At 35.6% G+C, this 12,653-nt stretch overlaps 1 protein-coding gene across 2 annotated transcripts in view; it reads right to left on the reverse strand.

Moving 5' to 3' along the window:
* Nucleotides 1-1,348: 1,348 nt before the first annotated feature.
* The window catches only part of RP2 (RP2 activator of ARL3 GTPase), a 53,213-nt gene continuing 41,908 nt past the window's right edge, over nucleotides 1,349-12,653 (reverse strand). Inside the window, exons 4-6 of one of the 2 annotated variants that reach the window (XM_072815785.1) lie at nucleotides 7,264-7,349; nucleotides 5,397-5,505; nucleotides 1,349-2,287 (exon numbers count right to left, since the gene is read on the reverse strand). In XM_072815785.1, coding sequence (XP_072671886.1) covers nucleotides 5,422-5,505; nucleotides 7,264-7,349 — 170 coding nt within the window. In that variant the 3' untranslated portion in view covers nucleotides 1,349-2,287; nucleotides 5,397-5,421. Of the gene's footprint in view, nucleotides 5,506-7,263; nucleotides 7,350-12,653 lie in introns of both variants that reach the window. The other variant, XM_072815784.1, reaches the window with a different exon arrangement.

The following is a 12,653-nucleotide window of genomic DNA, read 5'->3' on the forward strand; positions in this document are numbered from 1 at the left end:
AAAAATGTCCAGCCCCTTCAAAGTACTAAAACCACATGATTCTACTGAGATAAACTTTATTTTTTAAAAGATTTTATTTATTTATTCATGAGAGATACAGAGAGAGACAGAGGGAGAAGCAGGCTCCTCGTGGGGAGCCCAATGTGGGACTCGATCCCAGGACCCTGGGATCACGCCCTGAGTGAAAGGCAGATGCTCAACTGCTGAGCCCCCACGTGTCCTGAGATAAACTTTAAAATCACCTAATATATGATGTTTGGAAGCTCAGGTGAAATAGGACAAAGGGTCTGAGTGACTACTTATTTATTTTACTAGGCAACTTTATTAACCTTTTAAACTTTATTTCCAGGCTTCTTCAGCTCAATCAGCTGCAAAAAGAATGAATTGAGTATAAGCAAAAACTGAAAAGAGTGGCGGTGTGTTCAAGGGGCTTGGGCTTAAAAATATTAGAGATCTCAATTTTATCAGATCCATGAATGAAATTTTAAAAAGCCAAGCCAATTTATATTATAAATAATATAAAATAGCATAGTCATATAATCATAATATAAAATAGCAGCTTCCAGTAACTTCTTTCCTATCTTCAGAAGTTGACTCAATTTGGTTTGCTTGGTTCTTGGAAGCCTCCTTGACATTCTCCACAAGATCTGGAAATTGATTATCATCATTCTCTCCAGGAGCAAGTGGTGCTTTTCTGTGCACAGAGTACTTGGGTAGAGCTTCAGCCAGTCTTCTTAAACCAGTCAGACTGTTGGCATCACGCTGGTTTAAGATGCTGGGCAGCATTTCTGTCAGCTGCTTTGTCTCAGCATGGCCCATAATGGTGAAAGTGTTTGCTGCTGGCGATGGCTAAACTTTAGGGCTTGTATACATACTCACTTCTTCAGTACAATAGTGTTTACTCCTAACTTCTTTAAGGAGAGCTGAAGTTGTTTATTTTAACCATCTGCTTCAGCTGTTCTAATGAACCATCTTCTTTTGGCGAGCAATTGATTCTCCACCAATGCACACTTGTGCCTACAGTTGGGTGAGATGCTCCTGGTTCATGCTAATTTCTTTGATTTTGTGGGTGTGGAACTGGGGACTAAGGATGGCACTCAGGGGGTCTCTGGCAGAGGCCAGTTGGGGTTATGTGCATACATGCAGGGACACTTATAAACGATTTTATTAATGAGCCTAACAAACTGACCTACATTTGACAAATGGAAGTATATCAATCATCAGAAAACAGCACTAAAGTCTTAATAACCTCGTATACTTGTTTTCTCCATTCAGTTGCCTGTTTGTAGATGGGTGTATGGCTACCCAGCTGAACTCCTCAAAAACACCATACTCACTTTGAGAATACTTAGCATTCATAAAGTATATTTTATTTTCAAGGTATACTTTATAAACATCATTTAGGTAGTTGTCATATATGCCAGTTACTTTTCATTAGTACAACTGCGAGTAGACCAGATTAAACTGAAATGGGGAAAGGCAGGCCCCACTGGGAGGATCAGAGCCCAGGTGACAATGCCAGGGCTCTTGCTGACCTGTGCTCCTGTTCTCTCATTATCTATTTATAGATGAGAACCCACCCTCACCAGGAAAGCCCCTAAACATTAAAAAAGGAAGAGACTGCTTTTTGGAACATCTTGCAGGAGTTTGCCATTAAAAGCCAAAATGTCAAAAGAGAAAGATGTAGCTTAAAGGCTTCCTGCTTTCCCTCTGATGTAGGACTGATTGCTGATTCCCTCCAACACTATCTACCAAAAAAGAAAACCAAGTCAACAGTGTATTACTTCATTTTCACACACACGCACACAAACACACAAAAGGGGGGTGGTTTCATTACTAAAATTCAAATTTTTAGTGTTAGGCTTTTAAAGGATAAAATACTTTCTAGAATGGACTTTGAAGGAGTAATTATGCCCTAATTACAATATCATTTCTCTATATAGAGAACAAAATTAAATATGTCCTTTTTAAATGAGAAAAATACATTTTAAACTCAGCACAGCAAGAATTACCCAATAAATAAGAAGTAATTTTTCTATTGTCTTGTACATTTCTATTTCCCCCCATGCTCTAAATGTACAAAAAGCTTCATACATAGAAAAAAATAATAAAGAATGTCATTTAAAAACTAACCAATTTGTAGTTTCAGTATTTCAGATTTTATTTAAAAAACTAACCAATCTACATTTTTAGTACTTCTGATTTATGGGCTAGGAAAGGGAGAGGTTGGGTACAGATGGCTGGAAAATTTGGTAGTAATTTAAAAATAAGGTCCATTTGTATAAACCTGAAAGAAATTATATCATGGTTCATTATTTTCTTAAACATGGAAGAGAGAAATGCATAATCTTAGTAAGTATTCAACCATAATAAAATGTATCTTTTAACAAAGGAAGAATTATTCCTTAGATTAAAACAAGTTTTCTATTTCCTTTGCATTTCTCTAGAGTGCTTTGTGTACACATGTGCGCGTGCACACATATGGCACACAGTTCTAACATAAGACAGAGATCAGACCATTCTATTATACTTCTATCATTAAGAAATTTGTGCCATGATGAGCACTGGGTGTTATATGCAACTGATAAATTATTGAACACTACATCTGAAACTATAGTATGTACTATATGTTGGCCAATTGAATTTAAATTAAGAAAAATTTGTGCCATGATCAAATCTTGGCACATGTATGAGAAGATGTATGTTATACAGTGGACCTCAAAAATTAGTGTTAAGCCATTTTCATTTAATTTTTTTAAAGTAAACTCTATCCCCCAATGTGGGGCCTAAACTCACGACCCTGAGATCAGTAGTCGCATGCTCTACCAACTGAGCCAGCCAGGCACCCCAGCCATTTTCATTTTAACAACATTTATTACAAATCACGTTTTATAAACACTAGATATAAATTACATACAAAAGCTAGACAGAAATATACAGAAGCAAAAAGCAGTACTAATTACACAGGAGAAATAAGCTAATATAATGTTTAAACATGTATAACAATAAAATTACTAATATTTCATTGCTAATAAATGTTCATGAATTCAAAAGCTATTAAAAAATGAAATGCAGTATAATTACTATCAAAGTTTGGAACTACAGAAACAACCATAGTACTACTTATTTTTTAAAATCTTTTTAAACATTCAGAAGCCAAATGACTGTCCCTAAAGACAAATTAAGCTTGGGTAAAAGCTCTTAGCCAACTGAAGAATGTACAATTTTAGGCTTTGGTTAATAGATACTAAATTTAGTGAGTATTTAAAAATTAACATCTCCCTTATATGTTATATTCCTGAGTTTTTTTGCTTAAATACCATAGATAAAATAAAGAACTCAGTTTACAGCTTTGCATAACATTGTATTATATTTTTGAAAAACAAAAAATATGAATAATGGTGTTTAATAATATAATCACAATCAGAAGGAATATGTTTAATTTAGCTTAACCATGAAAAAAATTAATGCCCTCTGACCACTAATTGCAAAGCTTATTTGTAAATTATGATCAAAATTATGTTAAACCTGTCACCAATTTTTATTTGCATCTCATGAAATCATTTTGATTTAGAGGAGGTTGATTATGTAGTATAGAATGCTCTTAGAAAAGACTGAAATGATACAATGCTAATGGTTTGCACAAGGCCAGACACAGGGTAGGTAGTCAATTTTACTCATTAATTTAAAATGAAAAGTATTTGAATGTATTATTTCTGAACATCAACACACAGTTCAATGTAGTTTATAAATTAATTTGAAAATATCCAAAAGCAGTTTATACACGAAAATATCCTTTTAGTAACAACCATAAGAGGGATTTTTATAAGTGGCTATTTTCAGTCTTGGTTTTACCAAAATAGATTTAAATTTAAGGTTTCTTTTAAAAATAGACCTCTGAAAGCTAATTTCCTATTAGCTGTTATTACATGATGTACATGGCAGGTCCAGACCTTCTCTCCAGATCGCCCTATCCACATCTTCTGAAATGATTACTTTAGGTTACAACAAACTCCTCACAAACGGCTTTCCCCTGGTGACTGAATCAGTGTATTTGGGTACTGGGTTCAAGGATGTGGATTTTTAAACAAGTAACTCTCCCCTGCCTCCTGGTAAATTATTATAGTCAAGTTGATTTGGGAAATAATGCTTTAAAGCAGCCAAAAGCAATTTCATCATACTTGAAGAACATTATTTCTTGATTAATGGTATATCTAATGAAAATCAAATTTATCTAGATTTTTTTTTTTACAAAAAATCTGCATAGCTTATCATCATGCCTAAGCACTTCATACCTAAATGTCACAAGGTTTTAATTCTCCTGCTAACTCCTAAGAGCTGGTGATTTCACCTTTCTTTTTTTTTTCCTTTTTTTTTTTTTAAATTTTATTTATTTATGATAGTCACACAGAGAGAGAGAGAGGCAGAGACACAGGCAGAGGGAGAAGCAGGCTCCATGCACCGGGAGCCCGACGTGGGATTCGATCCCGGGTCTCCAGGATCGCGCCCTGGGCCAAAGGCAGGCGCCAAACCGCTGCGCCACCCAGGGATCCCGATTTCACCTTTCTGAAACCTGCCAGTGCTCATCAGGCTTCTATGCTTTTAGATTTTAGTATTTTCTTACCAGGAAGCAGAATTGTCATTTTAGCAGTTGTATTAAAAAACTACATGGTGTGGAATTTATTCAAATAATCATACTACTCACAAAGTAGTCTTTAAACAGCTATACCAACATCAGTTAGTAGAGTTAATTGCAAAATGGTTATCAAATTCCTATTAATAAAAAAAATCAATTTACACAGTCTTATATCAATTCCATGTACAAAATCTCATTTGCCACATTATGCAACTAGGAAGCAATTATTTAACTGGCTATGTATACATGAAAAAAATGTACAGAGGTTCATTCTAATTGATCAACTACTAACAGATCTCTCTAAATTAAAAAAGAAAAGAAGCAATGGAATGCATTCTCAAATAATATATGGAGCACTGAGAAAAGTTTAAATTCTTAGAGATTTGAAAGAATATTTAATGAGGATTAAAATCATGAACTGCTAGCCACTTCTATGTTCTAATAATGGTATCATAAGCAAGGAAAGAAAACCACAGCCTTATTGAAGCAGGTTAAACAGTTTTTAAGCTGATTAAAACTACTAAATTTAAAATGAACTTTTTTTTAAGTAGGCTCCATGCCCAACACGGGTCTTGAACTCATGACCCTAAGATCAAAACACATGCTCTACCAACTGAGCCAGCCAGGTGCCCCAAAACAAACTATTTTTGAACCTGAAGTAAATGATGCAGTATTCAACAGTTTACTAAGAAATAAACATTAACAGTTTTATCATTAGTAAAAACCATTGTTAATACACAAATTAAAAAGGGCTTAATACCAAGTCCTTGGTTCCACATTGCACTTCATATTCCCATCTGTATGTCAGCAAAGTTGTAGAAGCTGTCTACATCTCCAGATGCTGTCTCCTTGCTTTCTGATACAAACATCTATTTTAAATATAAAAGAAGCAAAAAATAAATACCAGCAATCCCCAAATTCCAAAGCGCATGTTGTCTACAGAACAGTCACAAGCTTGCTATCAAAAGAAATTCAAGTACACCATTTATATAATACTTAATCAGTATTCTGTAGAATCCATACAATATAGTTTCAGTAGCTATAATGTAAATTGAGCTCTTTTAAAACCACTTAAGGTCTTTGCTTTCATAATACTTTAGTTGTACTTTATCACACTTGGAGTTTTACTGTTTTTTTAAATATACAAGAGTCAATATTATGAAATCTACTGAATAGAGAGGTTTATTTAAAGAAATCTTAGTTTCTTCTACTTCCTAATAACCTCAATAGGTAAAACTTGATATTGTCATTTTTAAAGTTGCTAAAGATATATTACTAATTTTAAATGAACTATTTGCTAAACATCAGTAAGGCAGTACTCAGTAGAACCCTTCAAAAATCATTTTTACAAATGTCATCTAAGAATTAGACAAGACCCAGGCTCTACTCTAGCTTTATCATAAACTAGCTGTATGATGCTAACAATTCATTCAATAAACCTCTCTGGGCTAACTTTCCACATCTGTAAAATGAGAACACTGGATTAGATAATCTTTGACTCATTCAGATCTAAAATCTCCAAATCATATAACCATCTTCTCTCTGCTTCCTTTTCTATTCAATCTAGTTATATTTAGTACTCCCCTTAGTACTGTTGAAATGATAAAATGACACAAAAGACAAAGTACTTTATGCAAATTTAAGAAACCATAAGCCAAATCAGACAAAACCAAAAAATTCATCTCAGATATTTATCAAAAAATTATTATATATATATATGTGTGTGTGTGTATATATATATACACACTCATTTAGTACTCATGTTTGGTTTCTAAGTTATATAAAGCTATTTAAGTCTGAAATTCTTAGATACACCAACCTCATCAGCATTATCTAGAAACTACCTACATGTGATATGTAATGATTTCTAGATACAGCTCAATGTTTTTTTTTTAATAAGCTCTATGCCCAGCACACAGCCCAATGTGGGGCTCGAACCGACCACTGTGAGATCAAGACCTGTGCTGAGATCAAGAGTCAGATGCTGGGATCCCTGGGTGACGCAGCGGTTTGGCGCCTGCCTTTGGCCCAGGGCACGATCCTGGAGACCCGGGATCGAATCCCACATCGGGCTCCCGGTGCATGGAGCCTGCTTCTCCCTCTGCCTGTGTCTCTGCCTCTCTCTCTCTCTGTGACTATCATAAATAAATAAAAATTAAAAAAAAAAGAGTCAGATGCTCAACCAACTGAGCCACCCAGGAGTCCTCAAATTCAATGTCTGATGAAGCATTACTGAAGCAAATAAAAATGAACAGTGGGCAATAGGATCATCTGTCTAAAGTATACAATCTTATATAACATTTTTCAACATATTACTAGTTTTCAAAAATGGAAGAACTTGGACATTTAATGAGATTTTTTACTTTAGAAACATGTATTATTGAAGGTTTTTCAATTAGTAGATTCTTATTTTGTAAAGTTTTAAGGAATTAACATTTTAATTTGGCAAGGAAAAAACAAAGCTTAGCCCCCCAATTATTTATCATAGATTCTAAAAAATCATGATCTGCTGGTTTTTTTTTTATTATTCCAAGGAACAACAGGAATAAAAGTACTATTTGATTGTAAGGAAAAGGAAATGACATGAAAGGTCTGATGAAAGAGAAATAATCAATAAAATCTTGTACCTTGGTCCCATTGAATATCTCACTGACAATAAGTTGGCATCCTTCTACAGCTCCATCTCCGTTAAACTCCAAGGCAATAACAGGACCTATAAGCAAACCCAAGAAATGTTGTCTGAACATGAATCCAAATTATCTATCTATCTATCTAGAGAAGGCATGGGGGAGGGGCAGAGGGAGAGGGAAAATATTAAGCAGGCTTCACAGCCAGTGCAGAGCATGATGTGGGGCTCAATTTCACAACCCTGAGATCATGACCTGAGCTGAAATCAAGAGTCAGATGTTTAATAGACTGAGCCACCCAGATGCCACCAAATCTATTTTAAAATTTATCTTTTTATTCTTTGCATTCTAAAGAATCTCCAGCCTCTTCCTTGGGAGGTAAGAGAAAAAGAAGAGGAAAGTAGACAGATGGGACACATCACTTCAGCTACTTCTTCCAACTGTAATCATAAAACAAATTAACACAGTCTCATCATAGGATGGGTAGTTTCAGTGTTATTACAGAACTACAGTCACATTTTTAAGTGTTGTAAATAGTCTGATTTTTCTGGTTTCCATTCTTCTATAAATACCATAAAAAGTCCATTCATTTAGCAGTACAAAAAATAGTTGATAAGATGACAAATAAGATCAAAAGCAATTCAAGTTACCACAAGTAGGTTTTGCCAGGCAGCCAGTCTTGTTTCCAATTCTCCTACTTATCAGCCAAGTTCTGGGCCACCAATAATGAAACTAAGCCAAGTAGGAATTGAAGCCAGGCATCAGAAGTAATGACCATCTGAAAGTAGTTTTCTTGAGTGTGCCTTAAAACTACATTCTAGAACCAAAGGCTAAGTTTTTATTCTCTGAAGAGAATATTTGTGCCTCCTCTCCCATACATTAATTTGAATACTTTTAAACCACCTGTACTTTAAATTCTGGTGTAAAGATTTATGATTAAGTTTGGCTTGAGTTTAAGTACAGCATTGGCACTACTGTTGTCAAATTGTTGGCAAATGTGGCCATCAGCTAGCCAAGCAAAATATGTCCTTCAATTCAATTAATGTTTATTCAGTTATCACTATATTCCTTAGTATTTGGGTTTTTTTATAGATTTGGTTTTTAACTTCTAAAGTAATGGGTATGTCCTAACCTCTAGAAAATTATAAATTTCTTGAAAAAAGACATAAACCGATTAAACAAATATGGAGCAACAGAGACTAAGAAGTACTAAGCAATGAAATACTAAGGTGAATGCAGGCATGTGCCATAGGACAAGATGCAAGAACAAGGGAGATCACACTATACTGGACACCAAAAGAAATGAGGGCTTGTGATTTAATGCAAACAACAAATACAGAAAAGGCCTGATACATAACCGTAAACTGTACAATTAGATGTGGAGAACAAAGTATGAGTTTTTCAGCATCACTGTATAGATCAAGAAAGGTGCTATATAAAGAAAAGAAGATAACTGGGTACATTTTCTTAGCAAAATACACAGATTTTCTGTCTAGGGCAAGAAATAGATCGGATTAACCTGGAATATCTTGTTGAGCCAAAAAGCAATGAGGCTATCAAAGGCCAATACAGTAGTACCAAAAGGACACAGAAGCTAGACTGAATGAAGGTGCTCCCAATGGCCAAAGATGAGACATTGATACCAGAAGGAATAATGACTGCAATTTATTAAAACATATCGAATATATAAAAAGTCATGAGCTCAATATGATATTTAGAAGAGAGAAACAAAATTCACTGGACACCCCTGTAGGTTGCTAGTTCACCAATTCATTACTCTGAAAATTGATGCTTAATTCTTTCCCCTTTATTCTGCTTTTTTGTTTTTTTTAAAAGATTTTATTCATTCATTCATTCATTCGAGACACACACACACACACACACACACACACAGAGAGAGAGAGAGAGAGAGAGAGAGAGAGAGAGAGAGAGACAGGCAGAGGGAGAAGCAGGCTCCATGCAGGGAGCCTGATGTGGGACTCGATCTCAGGACTCCAGGATCACGCCCTGAACCAATGTCAGGTGCTAAACCGCTGAGCCACCCAGGGATCCCCTATTCTGCTTTTCTGATATGAAGCATATTTCAAGTTAACCAAACAGCTTTGGTGTACACGGAGTTCTGTTAACATCCATTAATATATGCAGGGGTAGCGACATGCTTAGAAAATAATCATTTTGCAACTCCTAATAAAATAATTGGATCCAGGCAATAATCATCAATGGTTTTAAAAGCATCCCAGAGCAGGTTGACAGGAAACTACTATGAAAAGCTAAGGCTGCCATCACCTGAACCTATTGATCAATCAACTAAAAGTTCAACAATCAAGTATTATGTGCCTTCTCATTTAATACTACAAAAAATAGTACCACTTGTGAAATATTCTTGCCAAAAAAGTAACCAAATTTCAGTTTAAGAAGGCTTTCTTTGCTCTAACTTCTGATCTATAAGAACTCTAGAGAAACGAATGAAACAAACCCAATCATACAACAGGACAATGGACCAGGTTTTTTGTTTTTTGCTTTTTTACAAGAGAAAGGCTTGCAACAAAAAGGGGGGCGGGGAGGAGGAGACACCTGTTTTTGGTTAAGAGAAATATACGATAACAAAACAATCACATACAGTGAGTGGACCAATTTTCGATCTGGATCAAATTAACTTTGAAAATACAGAAAGAATGTTTTCAGATTTGGGGAAAATTTGAATATGGACTGGGTATTAGATGATATTAAGGAATTGTTAATCATGATCGATGCGATATTGTGGTTACTTAAGAAAACACCCGTTTTAAATTTGGTTTAAGATACACACTGAAATATTTAGGGATGAAATAACAGCACATATCAAAATTCGATTAAAATATTTCAGTAAAAAGGAGATTATAGATTACTTTTGAAGTATGGCAAAAGTTGATAAAACTGGGGGATAAATACACATAGGGTCAGTGTACTCTACTTTTTCTTTAAGATCTTATTTATTTATTCATGAGGGACAGAGAGAGAGAGAGAGAGAGAGAGAGAGAGGCAGAGACACAGGCAGAGGGAGAAGCAGGCTCCATGCACGGAACCCAACGTGGGACTTGAGCCCGGGGCTCCAGGATCGCGCCCTGGGCTGAAGGCGGTGCTAAACCGCTGAGCCACCCAGGCTGCCCAGAGTACTCTACTTTTAAGTAGACATAATACATTTGGAAATTTGCAAAAAAGAGTTTTTTAAAAGCATTTTAAAACAAACAGATATTGAATTAAAAAGAAAAAGTTAATAATTAAAAGTAGGGTTTCCAGTTTTTCGGAGCGGAAAGTTTGAATTAAGACAGAACAGAGCAGGCTTTTATTCAGGTCACCACAAAGAAATAGAGTAGATACATTTTTTATTTTTTTATTTTTTATTTTTATTTTTTTATTCTTTTAAAAATTTTATTTATTTGCTCATGAGAGACACAGAGAGAGTGGCAGAGACATAGGCAGTGGGAGAAGCAGGCTCCTTGCAGGGAGTCCAATGTGGGACTCAATTCCCAGACCAGGATCACACCCTGAGCCAAAGGCAGGCACTCAACTGCTAAGCCACCCAGGTGTCCCAGAGTAGATACATTTTTAAAAGTCAAACATTTATTACTGAAAGTTCCTGTATTCTATAAAGAGAACATAATCTAGAATTCAGGAACACAATTTTGCTGAAATTACCCAGGCATGTAACTTGGCTGACAGTTATCTTTTTATATATTTTTTATTTTTATTTATTTATTTATTTTTTTTAAATATTTTTTTTCAATTTTTATTTATTTATGATAGTCACAGAGAGAGAGAGAGAGAGAGAGGCAGAGACACAGGCCGAGGGAGAAGCAGGCTCCATGCACCGGGAGCCCGATGTGGGATTCCATCCCGGGTCTCCAGGATCGCGCCCTGGGCCAAAGGCAGGCGCCAAACCGCTGCGCCACCCAGGGATCCCCTCTTTTTATATATTTTTTAAAGTAAGCCCTGCACTCAATGTGGAACTTGAACTCAGGACCCTGAGCTGAAGAGTCACATGTTGTACTGACTGAGCCAGCCAGACACCCCAGCTTGGTTGATATAATTTAAATAGAATATGATGGGGATCCCTGGGTGGCGCAGTGGTTTGGTGCCTGCCTTTGGCCCAGGGCACGATCCTGGAGACCCGGGATCGAATCCCACGTCAGGCTCCCGGTGCATGGAGCCTGCTTCTCCCTCTGCCTATGTCTCTGTCTCTCTCTCTCTGTGTGTGTGAGAGAAGGGGCCCAGGCCCCTTCATAAATAAATAAAATAAAAAATAAAAATTAAAAAAAAATAAATAGAATATGATGAACTTCTAGTAAGTGACCTAATAATTTACCAACAAAGACACACCAACAAAAAAGGTGGACAGGTGCATCAGTTTTGACTAATATGTGTGGATAATCCTAAATTTAAAAAAAAGCCCTACAATGATGACAATGTACTTTTTAAGCAGTCCTACTTGTCTGATGATGCTGACAATTACTGTGATTATTTCAAGCTGAACCATGAGGTCAATAAAGATCACTGGTTACCTTTTTAAAAAGTATTTTAATGTGAACACCTTATTAAATAGTTTGCAGTAACTTTGGGGCACATGCATCCCAATGTTTATAGCAGCAAAGTCCACAATAGCCAAAATATAGAAAGAACTCAGATGTCCATCAACAGATGAATGGATATATATACACATACAATGGAATATTACTCAGCCATCAAAACAAGTGAAATATTGCCATTTGCAACAATGTGGATAGAACTAGGGGGTATTATGCTAAATGAAATAACTCAGAGAAAGACAAATGCCATATGATTTCACTCATATGTGGAATTTAAGAAACAAAACAGATGAACATAGGAGAAGGAAAGGAAAAATAAGATAAAAACAGAAAGGGAGGCAAACCATAAGAGACTCTTAACTACAGGGAACAAACAGGGTTGCTGGAAGTGGGAGATGAGGGGGTGAGGTAACTGGGTGATGGGCATTAAGGAGGGCATGTGATGTAATGAGCACTGGGGGTTATATGCAATAGATGAATTACTAAACTCTACCCCTGAAACTAATAATACACTATATGTTAACTAAATTGAATTTAAATTTAAAAAAATTTAAATATTTGAGCTGTCAAGAAAAACTGAGATTTTAAAGTAAAAAAAAAAGTTCCTGGATGTCCTAACACCCTCTTCTATGTTATCTAACATGACCTTGGAATAAGTCACTATCATTTCTCAATTAGATTACAGCTATAGCCTCCCAGGTGGTCTCTCTGCTTCCCCCTTACTCAGAGTTACATTTTAAAGTGACCATTACTCTGCTCTAAAACCTCCAGTAAAATATAATCTATATTTATCTTATTTGTAATTGTTCTAAAAATAAGTTTTTC

Source organism: Canis lupus, chromosome X (assembly GCF_048164855.1).
Source record: "Canis lupus baileyi chromosome X, mCanLup2.hap1, whole genome shotgun sequence".
NCBI classification, from domain to species: Eukaryota; Metazoa; Chordata; class Mammalia; order Carnivora; family Canidae; genus Canis; species Canis lupus.